We start from the raw sequence: 23502 nt of genomic DNA, 5'->3' as shown, positions 1-23502 counted from the left end.
AATACCACAAAAGAATGGGGAACTCACCAAACACACCAGCACATGAAACCGACATGCTGACTGAAATCTCATCCTCGTTATCATTGTTTAATATTTGTATTGTAATATCACCTAGACTGAGATGAACACCCCATTGTGTAAGTTACTGTGCCAACATTAATGCATTAATCCTTGCAACACCCTTGGGAGGCAGGTATCACTACCCCCCACCTTTTACAGACAGGGAAACTGACACACAAAGATGTGTAGCGACTTTGCTCCAAAGTCACACAGTGAAACAGTGGCAGAGCTGAGATGATTTCCTGACTCCCAGCCTTGTGCTCTCACTATCCTTAAATGGTGTTCTGAGGACTTACGCAGTGCATAGGCCTCTGCATGGGGAACCTTTCACCCTTACTTCTTGCTGAAGCCCTCACGTGGCTGATGGAAAGGCAAGTCATGCTCACACTGCCTTCCTGGTACACTGAGGCCTCCCTCTGGAATCAGTCAAAGTAACTGCTAATTGTGCTATTTACAGTTTGATACAGCACCTGTGGCAGAGCCTATGGTGGCCTGCTTGCAGTCTATCACATAGCAATGAAAAAGCTTCCTATGTTCTTTTCTTGGAAGTGGTTTAATCATAGGGACATGTTCTGGATTTCCAAAGTTACAGTTGTGTCAATGGTTTTATTATCAACCACTATTTTAGATGGGTTATAACTCAGCTGTAAAAATTCGCTGTCGTCTAAAACCCAGCAATTTAACTCCTAGCTCAGGTCCAACTGGAAAAAAACGAAACAAAACAAAAACAAAACACACATCACACATGAGAAAAACTTGCCTAGCCGTTTTGGCATGTAGGTGACTTAGTTTAAATTAATTCCTTACCAAATTAAGCTAAATCAATATAAGGCAGGTTTAAACCAATTTAAAAGTATCCCCACAGGGGGTTGGATTTCTTTAACTAGTTGAAAAACACGCTTTAACTACCATGGTGTAACTATGTGAGCAGACAATGCCTTAGTCTCTAAGCTTGCTTCCACATGCTGATCACTTGCGTCAGCAGCTCGAGTGAACTTTACTCGAGTCTGCCCTGTACTCCTAAGACATGACAGCCAACTCACCTTATTACCACCACTACGCATGAGTGACAGGTTTGTGTGTGCTGATGGCCATCGAGCTAACAGGAACAGTGGCACTATATCTCCTGTTAACTTGTTAGTGAAGACAAGCCCTCATGAACTGTAGCAAACCCCCTCTGGCAGATGCTCTGTGAGGTATTAAGAGGCTATATATAATCTCTTTGGGCCTTGGGGAAAATACCAAGGGGCCAGAGAAGAAAATGGGAAAAACCTTCCTAAGACCCAACCAACCCTCTCAAATTCATCCTTTGTTTTAAATACACTGCTTGGCACATTGAGGAATTTTTGCTACAGAACAAGAATTCCACACAGTTGAGTATGAACAGGCAACTGTGTGGACCTAAAAGACAGTAATGGCTCCAACACTTGTTCAGGCCAGTGGTCTGTGAACTTATAAGGGTTTATCTAATAGGCCCTAACTTTGATATAGAATCAGAAGGTATCTAGTCCAATCCCCTGCTCAAAGCAGCACCAATCCCCAACTAAATCACCACAACCAAAGCTTTGTCAACCTGGGTCTTAAAAACCTCTAAGGAAGGAGATTCCATCACCTCCCTAGGTAACCCATTCCAGTGCTTCACCACGCTCCTAGTGAAATAGTGTTTCCTAATATCAACCTAGACCTTCCCCACTGCAACTTGAGACCATTGCTCCTTGTTCTGTCATCTTCCACCACTGAGAACAGCCGAGCTCCATCCTCTTTGGAACCTTCCTTCAGGTAGTTGAAGGCTGCTATTGAATCCCCCATCACTCTTCTTTTCTGCAGACTAAATAAGACCAGTTCCCTCAGTCTCCTCTCATAAGCCATGTGCCCCAGCCCCCTAATCATTTCCATTGCCCTCCACTGGACTCTCTCCAATTTGTCCACATCCCTTCTGTAATGAGGGGCCCCAAACTGGATGCAATACTCCAGATGTGGCCTCACCAGCACCGAACAATCTTCTTGCAATGTTCCTACTAATGCAGCCCAATATGCCATTAGCCTTCTTGGCTACAAGGGCACAATATTGACTCTCATCCAGCTTCTTGTCCACTGTAATCCCCAGGTCCTTTTCTGCAGAACTGCCACTTACCCAGTCGGTCCCCAACCTGTAGCAGTGCATGGGATTCTTCTGTCCTACGTGCAGGACGCTGCCCTTGTCCTCATTGAACCTCAGCGGATTTGTTTTTGCCCAACCCTCCAATTTCTCTAGGTCACTCTGGACCCTCTCCCTACCCTCCAGTGTATCTACCTCTCCCTCCCAGCTTAGTGTTATCCGCGAACTTGCTGAGGGTGCAATCCATCCCCTCATCCAGATCATGAATGAAGATGCTGAACAAAACTGGCCCCATAACTGATCCCTGGAGCACGTTGCTTGATACCGGCTGTCAACTAGACATTGAGCTAGACATTATATTATCAAACCAGTAGAATGTGAGCAAGGTGGACAGGCAACAGACTTGACCTATCTTGAACAAGGCATAGATCTTAGGGCTGCAACAATTCATTTGACTAAAACCAACTGTGCAGTGATCCTACAACAACAAACCAAAACGTAGCTTGTTCTTTGTGTTTGTTGCCACGTGCCTGAAACCTACCAAAAAGCTCCAGAATGCAAGAGGCAGGGCAGATCTTTGCTATATCGGCTTGAATAACATCCCCTTAAAGTTGAAACTTTTTAAGCTGTGTGTTTAATAAAGTTAGTCGAGGTTTCTGGCTAAGTAGCCAATAGAGGTTCTTACTGGGAGTTACATGATGGCACATAGAGTAAGCATATTATTTTAACAATTAGCTTAAATGCAGAAAAAGCGACAGGCATGTTGGCAAGTGAGCAGGCAGTCGATAGGATTAAACAGGATTCTTTACACTAGCTCTCAAAACCCAAACGTCCTCCAGTTATTCGCTCTCCAGATGACCTTCTCACACTGCTCTCTAGTGCTCTCAAGTGTGCACTGCATGCACTCAACTCCCGCTAGACAACTTATTTCTTAACCCACAAAGCCCCAGAAAGTTTTGTTGTTCCACCACCCACGAGCTATTCTGATCTATGCGGAAGTTGCATCAGTAGCAGAAAGCAGAGAGAAAAGGCTCTGACAGCCAGCAGGAAGAGCGTTCTTTACAAAAAGTTAATATTAGTGTCTATTATAGGAGGGATTTTCTCATTGTGTAAGGGTTGATGGATCAGACCCTGAGAGCTGAGACGGAAATATACACCTGCTTTATTTCTTTATGTAGCTAACTGGTTTGTACAGCTCTCCAAAGTCCAGTGTGCAGTTACGTATAACAAAATCTCAGTCATTACAGAATTAACTGCATTGCAAGAACAACAATGTTTTATACTGTGTTCTTCAAATGCCAAAAAATAAATGCTGGAAACATCTGACATGATGTTTGCAATTCTACAGTGGCTTGCATCTGAAGATCTCAGAGCGCTATACACATATTAATGCATCTGGTCTCACAACACCCTTGTGAGACAGGCAAGTAAGACCCTAAAGCACAGAGATGTTACACTTCTCCACTTTAGGTAACACAGTGACTGTTGTGTTATAAACACATGGACAGGTCATTAACAACCTTGTTGCTTCATCAGGAAAACATGGCACAAATCCCATTTATCTTTGAAGTAAAGAAGGAAAAACCCATCCACTTCTCACCTAGAGACTTTGGCAGCAAATTCTTGACGAACTCCGCGTGATCCCCTACGTGCAGGATGCTGTAGACACTGGTATTCATGAGCTCCTCCTGGTTATAACCCAGGTAGCTGGTCACATTCTCAGACACGAACACAATCCTCCCCTCACGATTCACAACAAAGAAAAAGCCATCCAGTGCCTGCAATGACCAGAGGAAATAACAATGCAGTCAGTGCAAGAGCAGCTGCTCCAGAAGGTAAAGCACTGGACTGAGAGTCAGGAGACCAGGGTTCTATTCCACTGACCTGCTCTGTGAGCCTGGGCAGGTCACTTTCCTTCTCTGCAACTGTTTCCCCTTCCCATTCTTGTCTATTTAGATTGTAAACTCTTCAAAGCAGGGATACTCTCTCATTTTGGGTTTGTACAGCACCTAGCACAATGGGACCCTGATGTCACTACCATACTAGAGATAATAGATCACTTTAAGTGGTCTGACGTAATTAACATTTTTCTCTGCTTGCACTGTCCTTTCATTTTGCTTTGATCCCCCCTCCGCCCCGGTAATGGGTTGTTCTTCATCCTCTTTTAGGTGTGTGGAAGGCTCCTTGCTGTCTACGGGTGGTGTCTGGTGAGCTGACCCAAGAGCACAGATTATCTAAAGCACAACCAGCTGTATCTATCTACTTGACAGTAAGAAAGGAATAACCACAAAGATCTGTATTGCGATTAGCCAAAGGGCTCTAATGGTAATAAAGTACTTCACAAACTCTACGGCTCCTTTGCTGAGGATCAAATATCAGTACATTTGCTTAAGCATGTACTATGGCCCTGCAAGCTACAGTAAATAATAATAATAATAATAATAGCTAGCAGCAAACAATCCTCTGTGAAGAGTCAGATGGTCAGCGAGGCCCTGATTCAGTAAAGCATGCAGGTCAAGCAAATGATTGCTTTGCTGAATCAAGGCCTGAGAACTAAAAAATACTCAGCATCTTGCAGACTAACACATTTTACATGTTCCTGGGAAACAACTGGCAAATCCAGCCCAAGCCCTGCAATCACGGTGAACTAGAATATCTGCAAACAGGGTCCAATCTTGCACTATTAAAACCAGTGGAAGTTTTGCCATTCAGTTTAATGGGTCCAGGGTCAAGTCCTTATTCACTCCTTTGGTACTGTTCATGAGGGGGAAACTCTTTCCACCAGCATGGAACAGGCCAGTGTGGGAGACTTCACTGTTTCTGGAAGAAGTCCCGGGAGAGGCAGATTGATTATTTACAGGACTGTCCTTAGGTGCTTCATGTCAGCAGGATTTGATTTTTACCTACCTGGAGCCTAATTTAATCCCATCTTTAGTAGTTAACAGCAAGTGCCCTAACACAGGCCCTGATCCTGTAACTGAATCCATGTCGGCAGCCCCTAGTGCTGGTGTGCAGCCATGGCATTGCACAGGGCACAAGAGTCCAGGGATCAGACTGCAGAATCCAGAACTTGTGTTATAGGGACAAAACCAGGTTTTTTTATTTTACATGCACCTCCCCTCCCCCATATGCAGCAACATTCTATCCCCTTTCTCCACCAAACACATGCCCTATAATTGTATTGTCTTGTGAAGCCAGAAGTGAGTTACTCTGCTACATAGTCTTTGATTTTTATTTAATACATTTTCTGGAAATCAGGTTTGCCATGGACAGAGCAACATTCAATGCTAGAAACAGGAAGCAATTTTTTTTTATTTTTATTTTTTTTTAAAGAAACTCTGTCAAAATTGCCCTGGCAGATCAATCACAATTTTCCTTTTTCACAGCTGTTGCCTGTTGCCAAGCAACCAGCTTTTGCACTTCATGCTCCCACAGAAGAGACAGACTCCTGTAGAAGAGTCAAATGGGTTTGTCCAAGAGCCCTGTATTAAACTTTACTCCCTAACTTCCCTCCTTTTCAAGTACATCGTGATATTTCCTCCATCCATCTCCCCTACCCTGCCCCCCATCACACACCCAGTAACAAAGCTGATCCGGTTATTCTAAAGTATTTAGTAAAGGGAGAACAGCATGAATAAAACAGATGGGAAATAAGAGTAAGTAAAGAAACAGAATGAATCAGCACCTAACAAATGCTTCGAGCTTGGGTGTAAATCAATCACGGCTCCATTAACACAGTGGGACTGATGTGTAACCAGCATGTAACTGGTGCTGAATAATCCATTTCCGGAAATGAGGAGAGGAGTCCATGCCTCTCTTGTGAGCATCCTAATCAGAGGCCAATAAAACACTCAATTTTTTTTTGAGGGAAACTAAGAAAGCAGGGGGGCCTTGGACCCAAGCCCTGCAGGAAAGTGCAAGACAAGGTTTCTAACTAGTGCTCTCTGCACACAGTACTCCAGGGTGCTTTGCAGAAGGAAGAGGCTACTGAACGAAAACTCATGTGGGGTAACAGAACCCACTCCTAACTTAGCAACGCTGAGCAAATGCTACTCTGGGGTTTATAAATACTTGGTGTATCAGCACTGCTGATTGTGGAGCTTGTGAACCATAATGAGGGATGGTTCTGGTCCCAAACAGCAGAAAACCTAACAAATAAATAATGTGTCTCTCTGTAGCCCCTTCCATTTGAGGCTGTAAAAGTGCTTTAACAAACATTAATGAGCTAATTGTTTGTGAGGCAGGGAAATTGTATTATCCCCCACAGAAAAACAGAATTACAGAGAGATTTGCCCAAAGGGGCCCAGGAAGGCCATCCCTAGAAAAGCGGGAAATTACAACCCAGATCTGCTGACTCCTAGTCCTTGCACTTCAGCCCCAAGACAATCCTAGTACACAAAGACTACCCACTAAGATGTCACCAATTAAGCTAGAGACTAGCCCAAGCATTACTTTCTATGGAGAAGATTAGTAATATAAACATTTAAAACCTACACGGGTGCTGTCTTCTAGTGAACACGTTGCACAGTAGCAAGTTAGCTCCTTAATGGAAGAAGTCTAGGTAAGTGGCAACTGATCTGGTACCCAGCTCAGAAGGTCTAGGAATGCAGCAAAAAGTTTGTGAGATGACAGACAGGGAGTGTGGCCATTAATATAGAATGGAAATTGAAAGATAGCATGCAGATGGCCCCATGGGTACAAATCCTGACGCACAGCCTATCTTGGTACTTCCATGGCCCTCATCACTACAGTAGCTGAGTGCCTGCGACTCTTAATGACTTTAATAGTGGACAAGCACTTAAGGATTTAGGTCCTTCTGAGCAGCAAGCTCTCTTATCCCAAGAGTTAAAGGAAACAGCAAAGGACAAGCAGGTGGAGGTGGGAGTCACCTCAGGAACATTTTCAAACAGCTGAATCTGAATGTTGTTTAGGAACCTACTGGAACCAAAAACTGCTTCTCATGGTCAGTTGTGAAAGAAAACTAAACTCTTCATAGTTGCCTCAACATAAGTAGGATCTGAAGCCATTCCTCAGCGAGATCATTTATTGGGAGCACCATTAATAATACTAATAACTACTGAGCACAGATGGGAAGTGTTTCCAGAGTGCTTCACAAAAATTAACTAATATGCGCTCACAGTGCCTCGTGCCTCTGTTTCCCCATGTGTAAAACAGGGGTTGTAACATTCAGCTACCTCACAGGGTGGGCTATAGGCATTAGTTAAGGTTTGTAAAGGACTCAAAAAAAAGTCCCATTAATATATTTCATAAGCCTATACTATGCTGGGCTGGAGAGAATGCATCTTTCCTCCTCTCCAACATGAACAGCAGTGCCTGGAGGCAGGAAAGGTCCTAACACCTCTAAAGGGAGTAGTTTCAGGACAGAAGGGGAGGAATTTGCTTTGCTACAGCCTTGTGGCAGGAATATCTAGCACTCCTCACCCCCTAGTGCAGCCACAGCCCCTACCCTCACCTTATCAGCAAAACCTCTCTGTGAGCGGCTAACAGCATGAGCATTACCCCCACTTACAAACCCTAGTGCTGCAAGACAGGTGCTGATTAGCTCCTGATGGGGGTGCAGGACGCCAATGTGCTGAATATATTGAAAAGAAATTCAAGCTACACATACAGGCATCTTCCTAAGTATTAAAGCCTTGATCCTGCAAGCTCTTATATGGTGCACCATAACTGCAGCACTCCAGCCCAAGTGCAAATGCCAGATAGGGTCCACTTTAGGCATCATCCTCCACGCTGAAGCCCTCAAGCCCTCTGAATACCTGCTCTCTTAATCACAAGAGCACAAGGCACAGTAGGATATGAGAGAGAAAAGGGTGTGTCTGGGAAGACCTGGTTGAAGTGCAAGGATCCTTTGGTTAATGAAGGATTAGTTACATGTTTCCCCTCTTAGGCCTCAAACCTGCTACTAGGCAGGCGTAACCTGGCAGGTTAATGCAGATTAATGCAGCAAAAAGATTCCCTGCTCTCTTGGTCCCGCTCATCACCTTGCTCTTATCCTTGCAACACTCCATAGCTGCACTGTGCGGGAGCCAGACCTAAGTGAACGTTAAAGGCCCCCAGGTTTAGAACACAAATACAATCTCACATTGACTCTGGAAACTAGAGATAAATATGTGATTTGACTTATGTTAATGATACATTTAAACAACAGCATGTAGCCTCAGTGATCTCAACATGCATTGGCTAGGGTCAGTGTAAATTACCAAATTAATGATGCTGGCGGTCTGGTGTCAGGAGGCAGCTTTGTACCCAGAGCAATTTACCCATCTATTAGTGTGTTTTGCATGTTGGTTGTATGGGATCTCAAGTTACAAAACTATCCTTCTGTCTGCATAACTGTTAGATATTTTTAGCACACTGTGTATAATGAGTTCTTCACGAAGCAGAGCTTAACAAAGCCACGACACACTTTTGTTTTAATTCCCTGCAGAAATGACCTATTAATGCTAAACTCTGAGCATGGAGCCATACTCTCAGTCATGGACAAGCTGATCTAATTAACTCCCCATCCCATATAAGCACCCAATTTTTTCAACCCCTGTAGAGAGCTACTGGCTAGGCCTAGCAGCTTTGGAATAAAAGTGTTCTTAAACTGTACTAGGGTCTTAAACTGACCCCTGATTTCCAATTTATGAGAGCTATATCCAGGGGTTGCTCTATAAAATTTTGGGTATGCTGCAAATTTATTGATGCCTCTTAGGTTACTTTTAAGTGCCAACAAATAGACAGCCCAGATGTCAACACTCCTGGAAAGTCACCTCCTCTGGCTTCTTCCAGTTCAAGAGTTTAATCCTCCATTGCTCTAGCAGGATGCACAACTCTCTTAGTGTAGCCCAAGCTCTATATTACTCCTGAGGAACTGCCACCTCACTCAGGACGATCTTGCCTCTCTCTTTTTACTCTTCCCACTCACAGTTTCTATTGTCCAATGCTGCTTTCCCTCTAATGCCACTGCTGCTTTTTTGCTTCTTTAGACAGCACCTCCTTTGCTGAGCGGTCAACTCCCAGTTAGTTCTGGCCACGTTTCAGGCAGATGGCTTTCATTCTCTTTACAAATCAGATCCTTCCCTACAGTTCTAATACCTCCTCACCTAGGCATTAATTTTGTCTGCAGTGAACCTTTGATTATTCCTTGGTAGCTTCATTTGCTATACAAGTGCTTCTTTTGTCCTAGATTCTCTTGCTAGTATGCAGACATAGGCAATCGTGATTTAGCACGGTCAGCCCTCTACAGTAGCCAATATGTCTTTTTATCAATTAGTAAAAACATAAGAACCACTTTGGCAATTGCATCACTTCATGCCAAGACAAGAGCTTTTTGTCAGTCCCGCACCATCACACTTCACCGTATTTCATGTTACAAAGATCTAGTTAGCACAGCCCTCACCTTCCTCGGCAGCACATGGCATAGGTCATTCGCTAGGATCACTGTGGGATATCTCACTTACTTCCCTGCCACAGAAAGGCCTCGGGCATTGGTGCCGTGGGTCATAGTCAGAGTTTCAGGCCAGAAGAGACCATTAGGCCAGTGGTTTTCAACCTTTATTCATTTGCAGACCCCTAAAAATTTTTGAATGGTGGTGCAGACCCTTTTGGAAATCTTAGACATAGTGGACCACAAGTTGAAAACCACTGATCTAGACTAACCTCTTGTCTATCCCTGGCCACTAGCACCCACACACTAAACCCAGCAGGTCCCTTCTGTTCTCTGCCATGGCACACAACAGTTTAGCCTCCTGAAGGCTGTAATACTCAGGTCTAATTCTGGTTGTTGGAGTTGGCGTGGAAGCAGCTGGGTGGCGTTTACTGCATGTGATATATAGAAGGTCAGACTAAATGATCTGGTTGCTCCTGATGCCCTCAAAATGGGACTATTTAATGCTGTTTCATTCTAATGGCCCACTCCAATTCACTGCTTTGACTCATTCATTCTTCCTGCCTTTAACTCTTGTTTTCTCATGCCTTAGCTGGGAGGAGGAAGTTTACTAACACACATCTAAGAGTCCTGGTGCCTGAAAGGGCTCGCAAGTCTTCAGCACCCCGGCAGTTAACAAGACAATCAGTCTAGCCTGTGACTTAGGGCAGTGTGGTTGAAAGTTAAATTTTCTCCCAAAGCAGATTGCTTTCAACTCGCTCAGCTGAATGATGGCTTCTCAGTCATACTGCGTCCCCACCACAACAACACTCAGGCTAAGTGGAAAGAATGAAATAACTACACAGAGGTGGGCAGGCATCAGCAGGGCACCTTTATACTGTTGTTAAGACGTTACTCACTATGGCTCTGATTCATGCAAAGCACTTAAGCACATGCTTCAGTTGCTTTAATTTCAGTGGGACTTAAGCATGCGCTTAAGTGCGTTGTTGACAGGACTAGGATTCCCATGCTTAAAGGATATGCTGAACTGAGGGGACTAACGTGGGTTACCTGCAGCTTTAGCAAGGGATAATCTAGCCTTGGAACAACCTGACTGGGACTGTGTTTTCCTACTATTCTGTATTTTACTTTCTTGGTCAGAGATTCATTAGAACAACCTCAGATTTCAAATACGAAAAGACTGGTGGTGTTACTGATTGCAACAGAGCACCTACTTCCAGGAGAAGAGGTCCCAGAGATTCCTTTTCGATCACTCCTTGGCTGCTGGATGAGATGTCAGACTTCTGGACGTCATCATCAGCTGTTTTCTCTGCAGTAAGGAAAAGGACATGTTTTAGTTGAAAAAAACATCTTTTTTACCACTGAAAAGCTACTGATTAGCAACAAAACATTGACTATTGTTTAATCATAGAATATTAGGGTTGGAAGGGACCTCAGGAAGTATCTAGTCCAACCCCCTGCTCAAAGCAGGACCAATCCCCAGGTTTTTTACCCCAGTTCCCCAAATGGCCTCCTCAAGGATTGAACTCACAACCCTGGGTTTAGCAGGCCAATGCCACTGAGATATCCATTGTCCCAGTGAAGCAACAAACTGAAAGCACTGAAGTGATTTCTGTATTTTGATCTGTGCCCCTTTCACAGTATAGAAGGAGAAGCAATGTGAGAAAAGAAAACGCCATTGTAGTAAAATGTCTGTATTAGCTAGATCACTATTCTCTCCTCCCTGGGTTTAGAGGAAATTGAGGAACTGCTCACACATATTTTAACGAGGAAGACTGAAAAACATCAAGCTTTTGAAAAAGGACTAGTCAGCTCAGCCTTAGTACGAGCTAAAATATTTGAGCAAATAATTGATCTGTAAGATCTGACAACATCTTGATGAGCAATTGGCAGCAGGAGTTCACAAAGAACAGACTGTGCCGGAAGAAACCAGATAGCCTGCTTTCACACAAGCAGCACAGGTTCAGTAGACAAAGACGTAGCTATGATGTATAGGAGGCCTGATTTGCAGAAGTGCTGAGTGCCTGGGGCAGAGTTGAATGGGAGCTGCAGGTACCCAGCACCTCTAGAAATCAGGCCACTAGGTTTTAGTAAAGTTCTCAACATAGTCCTGCATGAGAGAGAGAAAAGTCAGAGCTGTGTGTGTTTTATTTTGAGTATTATGGCTCAGTTATTAAACTGGGTAGCAAACTTCATTATTGAACTAGACTCAAAGGGGGCTGGCTGCTCTACAAGCCAATAATCGGACATCAGCCTTACCCCAAAAAGTTTATTGTCTAATATCAGACAAATGGTGTGTGTGGGGAGGTGGAATGTGACAAGGCAAGTGACTACAGTAAGTCAGCCACAAAAGTGAGGTGGTTTCAGGTTTATTTGGTTACTTTCCCCTGGTACACTCTTCACCACCCCTGTGGCTGAGTCAGGAGCTAACTGGCCTTGGGAAGGACGTGAGTTTTGAGGAGGGGTTTGAAAGAGGAGAGCATGGACACAGAGCAGAAGGATTATTTTCTGGTTAAGGCACCGGACTGGAATCAGGAGCGCTGGATTCAATTCTTGGCACTGCCTCATACTCCCTGCATGACCAGTGCCACGTGTGGATAATTGCACCTCCCTACTTCACAGGGGAGTTGTGGGGATAAATACTGTAAATGATGGTGAGGTGCTCAGACACTACAGTGATGGAGGCCATATAAGCTCTAGCTCCATAGTCAGGGAGGGGATGTTCCAGGCATAGGGAACTACCAGGATCAGGAGTATGAAACTACGAGGATGGCTAGTTATGTGGCTTGAGTGCAATAGAGAAGAGAACAGAGAGGCAGGTGGGAGCTAGATTGGGTAGGGCTTTGAAGAGGGCACAAGGAGCTCTCACGTAAGGCAGAGGGCCAAGGGAAGCCAGCGAAGGGGCAAACAGAGGGGTGAGAAATGGGACGATTCCAAGTTGGGAAGAAGTAAGTCAGTTGCACCTTATCTACAGGTCTGATCCTTAAAGCCTGAATGCTCCCCAGAGAGGGCTAGTGTCAATGGGTGTCAGAGCTTGGTGTCAAAGCAGCTGGAGGGACTAGACCCCAAATGCATGGCCCACGCCCAGTTAGAAAGACTGTATAGATGGAAAGTACAGAGAGACTGACAATATTCAGAAAAGCAGAAGTGCTTCAAAATAGGCAAAAGGTAAATTAGCCACATATTTCCAACAGCAAGGATCAGTTGTTGGGTTCCTTTGCTAGGGACTCAGAATGGTGGGATACTTATCAGAAACATTCAAGAATAGACCAGATTAAAGACATAGGAGTTCAGTACAGAGACCTATCCCAGACATGGGACTAACTAGGTATCCTAAGAGGTCCTTCCCAAGTCCATCATCTATAATCCCCATAAGGAGTGGGATGAGAGCTTTATGGAACAGACAACTCACCCTTCATAATTCTGGTTCCCTCAGTTGTTCACACAGCATATAGCTGTAATACAGTCTCGTGACAAAGAACTTGATTACAAATGAGAGACTCCAGACAGGCATCCAAAACCTATTCTCCACCCCTTGCCCCATTCCTGCACTCTAAGCACATTTAATAAAGAACCAACTAAAATAGTTCAACCCCCTTGCACATGATGAGTTTCCAGAGTGTATCAATAGTCCAGAAAAACCATGAGCTATAAAAAACTTGGAATAGCTCTTGTGTAAAATCCCTAAATAGATCTCAAGTTCTGCTTAGGGTGGAATAATTTTTCATGCAACAGAAGCAAGAGACGGACACTGGCCTTCCAAGACAGTAATACCTAGAAGGGACAGCTGTACTTTACTTAGCAATAGGATTGCCTTGTTCTTCTGGTGCTATTTAGCAAATGGAAGGAAGGGACATTTTAGATTGTGAACTTTTGGGTGCAGGGAGTGTCTCTGCTCTTGTAGCTCTTCCTGATGGAAGTCAGAGAATTTACATCCTCCCATGTGCATCACAATCACTAGACATTGGTTGCTGCACATCTTCTTTGGAACTTGCACTAAGGATTCTGGGACTCTTTTGGACTCAATTAGAGCATCACCTGCTACATTTCAATGGAAAGAATAAAGGACAATTTTTTTAATGGTGGGGGAAATCGACAGCTGCATGAGAAACAAGATAGAGACTGGGAGTCTTCGAACATCAGGGGGACAAATAATTTGGAAGGGCAAGCTACAGACACGCATGCCTCCTTCACCAGCACAATTTACTGTTGCTCATTCCAATTTATGAATAGCTACTAATCAAAAGAACTCCTTGTGGCTATCAGAAAATGACTCTTAACACAGCATCTCTCTGGTGTCACAATCCCTTCCTCAGTGACTCTTCTATCAAATTTGCACCATTTGCAAGAGTCTCCCCAAGTGCCAGAGCTGCAAATTCTGCCTGATAGCTGAAAACAAAGCTGTGTTCTTTCTGCATCATCACCAACCGTCAGCAACGATAAAGATCCTGGGATCAGGATTCAGCTGGCAATTTGGTGGATGATGTGCGAGGCACAATAGGATATAGCCTGCCTCTCTGCAGTTAGGCTGGCTCTGCAGTGCAGGCAGGAGTAAAAATACTTGCTTTTGCCAGGCAACTAAGCAGATATAGCTCAGAAAAAACCTAGGGCCCAATCCCATGCAGTGCTGGCAGTGGAAGGAACAGGATCAGCCTCCTTAGGAACAGACATGCATAGTAACAAGGTATTTTTCTATAGTTACTTTAAACAAAGCAAAACTCCCTAGACCAACTCCACTGTACTCTGTGTACTATGCTCACTCCACTGATAGGGAAACCTATTTTTCCCACAGAACCTAAAGATCAGCATCCTCAGCAAAGTCTTGATCCTGCAAACCTTCTGTATGCAGAACTCCCATTGACTTCAGAGAGAGTCCTGAATACAGCAGTCCTGCAGGATCAAGCCTGAGTTCTGAAAAATGCTGGAGTGAGAATCAGACAATAGCCCTAGAAGTATGGCCTTCTGGGTAAGGAATTGGACTGGAACTTGGGACACCTAAGTTAATTCCTGGCTCTGACACGTACTCCTTTGTGAGGAGATCTATGCATACTTGAGATGCTCAACTGCTATTGTAACCAGGCCCATAAAAGTACCTGTATAGATAAGAACATAAGAATGGCCATATTGGATCAGACCAATGATCCATCCACCCCAGTATCCTGTCTTCCGACAGGGTCCGGTGCAAGATGCTTTCAAGGGAATTAACAGAACAGGGCAATTTATCAAATGACCCATCCTGTTGTCCAGTCCCAGCTTTGGCTAGCACAGATGGATGAATAAATAGAAGAAACCGATTTGGCCCATCCAATCCATCTCTAGGAGCCAATGGAGGATCCTTCCCTACAGCATATTTTCTAGAGTTTTGTTCCATCTCTTGTAAAATTCCCAAGCTATGGGACTTCCGCCACTTCCTTAGGAGACTATTCCACAGTCTAACACATCTCCACTGAGTAACACTGACATTCTCACCATACAGATGCTTGTGACCTGTTATGCTCTCCGCTCCGATATTCATCTCCACACTATCCTGGCACTGAACAGAGGATTGTTTCCATGACTTGTCTGTAAGCAAAAGCTAAATTGCATTTAGTTTTTTTGGGGAAGTGTCCAATTCAACCCAAATAATTACCACAAGCATCCGATTAATACTGTGCTTCACATGTGCTTAGATCTAATAATATGAATGAAGAGTAAGTTCAAACCACATTCCAGAAACTTACAAATGTGTCCCTTCACATACACATATTCCCATACCCTCATCATTATAGATTTTTTATAGGATCCTCTGAGCAAATATTTTCCTGCTTAGTTCTCTTAACTCAAACCTCACCTGTAAGACAATTCTTTTAGGAGGAACAGACAAGGAATTGCCAGTTGCTCAACATTCATTCATAATCAGTGGCCTACTTAGGAGACTCAGCATATTCCAGTGCATAGAGCACTGGACCGGGAATCAAGAGACCTGGGTTCTGTTGTCAGTTCTGCCACTGACCTAGCATTTAACATCCATGCCTCTACTGCCCCTCCCACCCTTTGTCTGTCTTGTATTTCAATAGCAGTTTATCTGGAAGGTACTGTCTTTTACTATGGTTTGTATAGCACCTGGCACAACTGGTGTCAGATCTTGGCTGGGACCTTTAGGTGCGACCTGAATACAAATAATAAATTAATAATAATAATCTAGGATTAATGATAAGACAATACTGATTCCTGCCTGCGTTCCAGACAATGGCTCCCACCACTAGTATGCAACGACATGACATGTGGAACTGATGTACCTCAGTTCACTGTAGTCCTGTTGCGGGGGACCCACTAAAAAACTCAGATCACCCTCCCCTCCTGATAGCTGGTGACAGGCAGACCCACTTTCAGAAACAAAGCCCTCTCTAAGCACAGAAAGCATGGAAGGGATCAGGCTATGCCTTTTAAATAACTATCTTCAATTTCAAAACAACATGGAAGGAGGAAAGATTAACCTTCGAACGCTCTAGGACCTGCTGGGCCTAGTTTTCAGAAAAAGCCACCGTTAGGGTACATCCACACCTTACATTCTACCTCGCCACATCACACTCCTCGAATGCAGGCTCCCACCCAATCGTCTCGTTCTTCAAGTCCCTCCACCTCAGGACAGCAGCCTGCCAATCCTGATCCACCTCTCTAAGCAGGGTTACTACCTATGCATAAAAAACTCCCAAAGAGTAATCTGTTTGCCTTCTTGGACTATCAGCTCCTTGGGGGGCAAGGAGCTTATCTCTTACATATTCTGTACAGCAACATGCACACTGGCAGTGCATCACAAACAGCCACACTCCCACGGAGACACTTGGGCACCAAAACAGGTATCTGCACACTACCGGTATGTCCACATTCAAATAAACTACCTGTCGCTGGCCTGTGGCAAGTAACTCAGGCTTGGGCTGTAGACTCCCAGGGGTCCCAGAGCCCAGGCTACAGTCTGAGCCCCAGTGTCTACACTGCAATTCTATAGCCCTGCAGCCTGAACCTGCTGACATGGGCCAGCCGCGGGTGTTTTATTGCAGGGTAGATATACTCTAAAGGATCCATTTTGTGCACATAGGTAGGATTCCTTCTCAAAATTTAGGTGGGCACTGGGGCACCTCTGGAAACGCTGATCCTGCCTTAGTGCGGGGGGATGGACGAGGCCTGCATTTCTGTGATTCTATGAAAACCAGCCTTATGGTATGTGCCATCTCAATGCTTTTGTGACTTCACCACTAGAAAACAGAAATAGTTTGTCCTTGGAGAGGAACATTGGGTTTACGACCTTGTGGATGGACTTGTGTTTACAGTGTGGGACTGCAACCCAGAAGACATGAACAATGAACATTCCTGGCTTTGCCACAGACTCCCCGAGTGACCTTGAGCAAGTTACTTCATCTTTCTAGGTCCCACTTCCTTATGTGTAAAGTGCGGAATATCAAATTTCCTTCCTCCCACCCTTTGCCTGCTGCCTGGTGTATCTAGACTGTAATCTCTCTGGAGCACACTCTCACTATGCGAACGTCTAGCACAACGAAGCCCCGGTGCCAGGTTACTGCCTTGAGGAGTTATTGTAATATCAGTATCAGAGGGGTAGCCGTGTTAGTCTGGATCTGTAAAAGCAGCAAAGAATCCTGTGGCACCTTATAGACTAACAGACGTTTTGGAGCATGAGCTTTCGTGGGTGAATACCCCCTTCATCAGATGTATTCACCCACGAAAGCTCATGCTCCAAAACGTCTGTTAGTCTATAAGGTGCCACAGGATTCTTTGCTGCTTGTAATATCAGTAATACTTAAAACGTCTCCATAGCGTCTGCTGACTGAAGATCTCAAAGCGTTTTACGAGGGCTGCCGAATTTACCATGAAAACAAACATGGGTGTGGGATGCATGATCATCTCCATTTCACAGGGGAGAAACAAGGCATAAAGAGGAGAAGTGACCTGCCCAAGGTCTCTCAAGCAGCCTGTGGCAGAGCCAGATGCTCTTAATACTGAACAGCATGAGAGATGTTCTTTCCACTCCTAACTAATTCATATACTTAGGGGTAATATGCTGGCTTTCAAATCTAATCCTTTAACTGGGTTGTGGAATCCTCCCACTTTAGCAAAATAGTTTCATATGCCAGTTCCAAGCCTATTATTCAAAAGGATTAGCTGACAAAATGAGGCACCACTGCCACTTTGACTGTGCGCAAGCCTTTTCCTTCCCTAGTTTGGAGTCATCAGGCATTCTTGGGTGTCTCAGCTAAAGTAGACGTATCAATTAAAGCGCCTGCTCACCTCTTCCAGGGTGGCATATACAGAATTCTTCCAGTCAAAGTGTCAGTGCATCCCAGCCAAGCACTTAAGTTAATGGGCTTAAATGCAAAATTTCATTAAATGCAGCTCTTTAGCTCTTCATCTCGAGAAGCCTACCTCAGAGATATGAAAGGAATACATTACAACAAACCACTGTTTTTCACCTTAACCCATTAGTCTCATTCCCCTCTCCTGTTCACATCAGACTAAAATCACTGGCAGTTCTGCTGTTTTCTGAAAGGCTCTGGTGACAGGCAGAAACCTCGCCTACGTTTTGCAGTGGAGGGCACCATAAACGCTCCCCTAGAGCTGCTTGTCCTTGAGTTCCTCCTGACATTTTTGATGGTTATTTCCACTGTGGTAGCACACGGGGGCCCAAGTCGAAGAAGGATCCCACTGCGCTAGGCGCTGTACAAACACGACACAAAGATGGTCCCTGCCACAAAGAGCTCACAATCTAAGTATAAAAAAAGAGACAAGAGGTAGATACAGACACACCCTGGGAGCACAAGAAAGCTATGAGACAATACTGCTCAGCATAAGAAGCAGTAGCCACAGCACACCAATAATACTGAATAATTTAGGATTCAGTTCATCAGCAATTCTGTAGATTCCAAGACATAGACTCATAGACTCCAGGACTGGAAGGGACCTCGAGAGGTCATCGAGTCCAGTCCCCTGCCCTCATGGCAGGACCAAATATTGTCTAGACCATCCCTAATAGACATTTATCTAACCTACTCTTAAATATCTCCAGAGATGGAGATTCCACAACTTCCCTAGGCAATCTATTCCAGTGTTTAACTACCCTGACAGTTAGGAACTTTTTCCTAACGTCCAACCTAAATCTCCCTTGCTGCAGTTTAAGCCCATTGCTTCTTGTTCTATCATTGGAGGCTAAGGTGAACAAGTTTTCTCCCTCCTCCTGATGACAGCCTTTTAGATACCTGAAAACTGCTATCATGTCCCCTCTCAGTCTTCTCTTTTCCAAACTAAACAAACCCAATTCCTTCAGCCTTCCTTCATAGGTCATGTTCTCAAGACCTTTAATCATTCTTGTTGCTCTTCTCTGGACCCTCTCCAATTTCTTCACATCTTTCTTGAAATGCGGTGCCCAGAACTGGACACAATACTCCAGCTGAGGCCTGACCAGCGCAGAGTAAAGCGGAAGAATGACTTATCGTCTCTTGTTTACAACCCACCTATTAATGCATCCCAGAATCACGTTTGCGTTTTTTGCAACAGTATCACACTGTTGACTCATATTAAGCTTGTGGTCTACTATGACCCCTAGATCTCTTTCTGCCATACTCCTTCCTAGACAGTTTCTTCCCATTCTGTATGTGTGAAACTGATTGTTCCTTCCTAAGTGGAGCACTTTGCATTTATCTTTATTGAACTTCATCCTGTTTACCTCAGACCATTTCTCCAATTTGTCCAGATCATTTTGAATTGGTATCATCTATACTACAGAGATCAGCCAGCACTGCTGGGAGGAGAACGGGGGGCTGCTGCGGGGGGGAGCACCCGGGGCCAGCGGCACCAGCTGCCGGAGACCACGGCTGCTCCAGCCAGTGGGCCGGGAACCACTGCTGGGGCCAACAGACCGCGGCTGCTCTAGCCGCCTGGGGTTGCTGCTGGGGGCGGCCAGAGCAGTGGCTGATGTGGCTATCCCTGGGGTTGCTGCAACAGCGACTGGAGTGGCTGTCCGGGTGGCCACCTGGGCCGTTGGCCCTGGAACCAGCTGCTTGGGCGGCCCTGGGGTCAGCCCCACTGGCTCCTGCAGAAGTCATGGATGTTGCAGAAAGTCACAGAATCTGTCACTTCCATGACCTCCGTGACAGATACGGAGCCCTAATGGTGATGTCCAGAATGAATGGGGTCAGGCTCCTCAGAGAGACTGACGCTCGCCCTGAACTGGGCCAGGCACTGCAAGAGGGAATGGATGCTTGGATGCCGTAATGCACATGAGGCAGGTGAGGAGATCAGCACACATGCTCAAGGAAGAGATAGCAGAGCAAGTCAATGGGAACAGATTTTTCCACAGCGGATGAGGAACTTCTCCACATGACCAGAACAGGGCACCCCAGCCGCCTTCAATGTTCCCAGCCAGGTTGTTCTCCTCTCATATCCCGTCACAACTGAGGTTCTGTCTCACCTATGCTGCGTTCAACGCAGTGGAAGAGCGGCACAGTATCAACTCTAGCATTCGGCAATGGAAAGGAGGCAGGAGCCTCCCAGAATAAAAATAAACATTCCTGGCTAGGTTCCACTCTTCAAGGGCTGACAACAGGATGGCAACCTGCTGCAACACCATGGTGCAACCAAACGGGGTGGGGGAATGAGTGAACCATAAACTAGGGCAAATTCTGGTACACAAGGTGGGCAGCAATCTTAACTATGGCACTTCCCAGTGTTTTACAAGGGCTGCCGAATTTACCACGAAGGGAAGTGCTTGAGTCCTCCTTTTGTTATGAGGATCCTGTGCTTATAACATCATCTCTCTATTACGTAGCTCTTCTCCTGTAACCAGAATTTGATAGATACGTTGAGAGCACTCAGCCTGTTATTTTACTAAATAGTCGTTTTGGATGATAAAATAGAAAGGTGTGAGGCATTTATAAATGGGGGAAAGGGAAGAACACAACACTTTCCCCGTCTGTGGCTTTTTTCCAGTTCACAGTACATTGCAGTCAGTCTTAGGAACTGGGTTCAACCCTCTGCATTGAGAGGTCTGCCTCAAAAAACATTACAAATAAAAAAATAAGCAAAGGAAGTGGATTCACTTGCCCACAGAGTTAGATCATCGTCAGAAGACTGCTTCCTTCCAGACAGACACATCAGTGGATAGGGCTGAGTTTATTTACTTGTCTGATTTTCCAGCATGATCGTCCTGGATCAGCCTTGTGATCACCCTCCCCATGCGGGATTAATGACGGGGTAGGGCTGATCCAGAAGAGAAGTCTAAATAGCCAGAAGCTAAGCGCCCAAGGGAAGCTAGCAAACAAGGGAGGCTGAGAAGGAGTTTGTAAGAGGGAGTTGTGATATAATCACTATCGTTAGGAAGGGGCCGCATCACCAGTGGCAACACTGATCCTTTCTCCTTCACCTGCATCTGGATCCAGACAAAGAGCCTGACCCTGGATGCCTCTACCCAGATCCTGGTGTGGATTTACAGAAACTGTGGCCTGCATTTCCCACTCTCAGAAAGCCAGGCTTGGGGGAGCAGGTAGCAAGTTTAAAACAAACAAAAGGAAGTATTTTTTCACACAACGCAGTGTCAACCTGTGGAACTCCTTGCCAGAGGATGTTGTGAAGGCCAAGACTATAACAGGGTTCAAAGAAGAACTAGATAAATTCATGGAGGATAGGTCCATCAATGGCTATTGGGCAGGGATGAGGATGGTGTCCCTAGCCTCTGTTTGCCGGAAGCTGGGAGTTGGCAGCAGGGGATGGATCACTTGATTACTGTTCTGTTCATTCCCTTTGGGGCACCTGGCATTGGCCATGGTCTGAAGACCAGACATTTGGCTAGATGGACCTTTGGTCTGATCCAGTATAGCCGTTCTTATGACCATCCAGTGTGAAATGTGCCTGCTGGTGGAATCTCTCAGGAAGCAGGTGGGAGAGCTGCAGGAGGTGGTGGCTAGGCTGAAGAGCATCCATGCCCATGAGGAATTCACTGAGAGTATTCATGTAGAGACGTCCAAGGCTGAGGAACCTATCCAGCTAGGGAGGACTGCTGTCACACAACCAGCGGAGGAGGATATGGCTTTGTCACACAGGGAGGTCACTAGTTGCTGGTTACCACAGTGATGAAGAACAGTTATGCTGCCCTGGCAACAAGTGATGAGGAATCACCCCCAAAAGGTGGAAGAGGAGAAGCGCTGTACCCTCAAGGCTAGGAGGATCGCAGCCACCACTCCCAGGAAGAAACAGAGAGTAGTGGTGGTTAGTGACTCTATTCTGAGGGGGACAGAGGCACCTATCTGTCACTCTGACATAGCATCCCGAGAGGTATGCTGCCTGCCAGGGGCCTGTCTCCAAGGCGTTAGGGAGGGATTGTTGAAGATCATCTGGCCTTTAACTACTGCCCCTGTTACTCATCCATGTGAGCTGCAAGGTATAACCCTGAGCAGATCAGAAGTGACTACAGGGTTCTGGAAGTGAGGGTGAGGGAGTTGGGGTGCAGGTGATGTTCTCTTCAATTCTTCCGGTCCAGGGTAGGGGCTCAGGCAGAGACAGAAGTTTCCTGGAGGTGAATGCCTGGCTGGGTGATGGTGTCACCAGGAGGGCTTTGGATTTTTTGACCACGGGATGCTGTTCTGGGAAGAAAGACTGCTAAGCAGAGATGGGGTCCACCTATCGAGGAAGGGGAACAGCATATCTGGATACAGACTGGCTAACCTAGGGAGGAGGGCTTTAAACTAGGTTCGGCGGGGCAGGTGACCAAAGCCCACGGGTAAGTCAAAAACATGGAGACCCAGAAGAAGGGTCAGAATCGGGGGGGGGGGGGGAATGGGCTGTTATAGCAGAGATAAGGGAGAGACAACACAGAACTGGCCGGGGAGGGGGGAGAATCAAGTCAGTATCTTAGATGTCGGTATACTAATGCGAGAAATATGGGGAATAAGCAGGAAGAATTCGAAATGCTAGTTAATAAACAACTATGAAATATGCATAACTGGAATATTGGTATAAAAGGGTGTGGCTTGCTCAGGAAAGAGGCAGGAAAAAAAGGGAGGAGGTGTTGCCTTATATATTAAAAAGGCATACACTTTGACCGAGGTTGAGATGGAAATACGAGACAGACTCATTGAAAGTCTATGGGAAAAAGGGGTAAAAAAAATCAACAAAACCCAAGGGTGATGTCATGGTGGGGTCTACTACAGACCACCTAACCAGGAAGAAGAGATGGATGAGTCTTATTAAATAACTAACAAAATCATCCAAACCACAGGACTTTGTATTGGAGACAATATTTTATTTCAGACGGTGGAGAAAGCTACTAGGGGAGAGGCTGTTCTAAGATTTGATTTTGACAAACAGGAAGGATCTGGTTGAGCATTTGAAAGTGTAAACCAGCTAAGGTGAATGTGATCATGAAATGATAGGGGCAGGAAGTGGTAGATGTGGTATAGCTTGACGTTAGTAAGGCTTTTTATATTGTCTTGCATGACCTTCTCATAAACAAACAAGAGAAATACAACTTAGATGGAGCTACTATAAAGTGGTACATAACTGGTTGGAAAACCGTTCCCAGAGAGTAGTTCACAGTCAAGCTAGATGGGCATATCAAGTGGGATCCTACAGGGATGTATCCTGGGTCCTGTTCTGTTCAATATCTTCATCAATTACTTAGACAACGGCATAGACAATATCAAGCTGGGAGGGGTGCAAGTGCTCTGGAGGATAGGATTAAAATTCAAAATGATCTGGACGAACTGGAGAAATGGTCTGAAGTAAATAGGATGAAATTCAATAAGGACAAATGCAAAATACTCCACTTAAAAGGAACAATCAGTTGCACAGATACTAAATGGGAAATGACTGCCTAGGTAGGAGTACTGTGGAAAGGGATCTGGGGGTCATAGTGGATCACAAGCTAAATAAGAGTCAACAGAGGTTTTTAAGGTCGGTCTTAACAAAG

The 23502-nt window shown here is 45.2% G+C and overlaps 1 protein-coding gene across 8 annotated transcripts in view; it reads right to left on the bottom strand.

Annotated features, from left to right (window-relative positions):
• Positions 1-23502, bottom strand: part of NCOA1 (nuclear receptor coactivator 1) — a 305911-nt gene that overhangs the window by 60962 nt on the left and 221447 nt on the right. For all 8 annotated transcript variants that reach the window (XM_050948717.1, XM_050948715.1, XM_050948719.1 and 5 more), the window contains 2 exons: positions 10766-10860; positions 3759-3936 (listed from right to left, as the gene is read on the bottom strand). In XM_050948717.1, coding sequence (XP_050804674.1) covers positions 3759-3936; positions 10766-10860 — 273 coding nt within the window. The remainder of the gene's footprint in view (positions 1-3758; positions 3937-10765; positions 10861-23502) is intronic.

The sequence above is a fragment of the Gopherus flavomarginatus genome, chromosome 4, assembly GCF_025201925.1.
Source record: "Gopherus flavomarginatus isolate rGopFla2 chromosome 4, rGopFla2.mat.asm, whole genome shotgun sequence".
Taxonomy (NCBI): Eukaryota; Metazoa; Chordata; order Testudines; family Testudinidae; genus Gopherus; species Gopherus flavomarginatus.
Note: the sequence above shows the minus strand (reverse complement) of the source record. Positions and strands in the feature narration are given on the sequence as shown.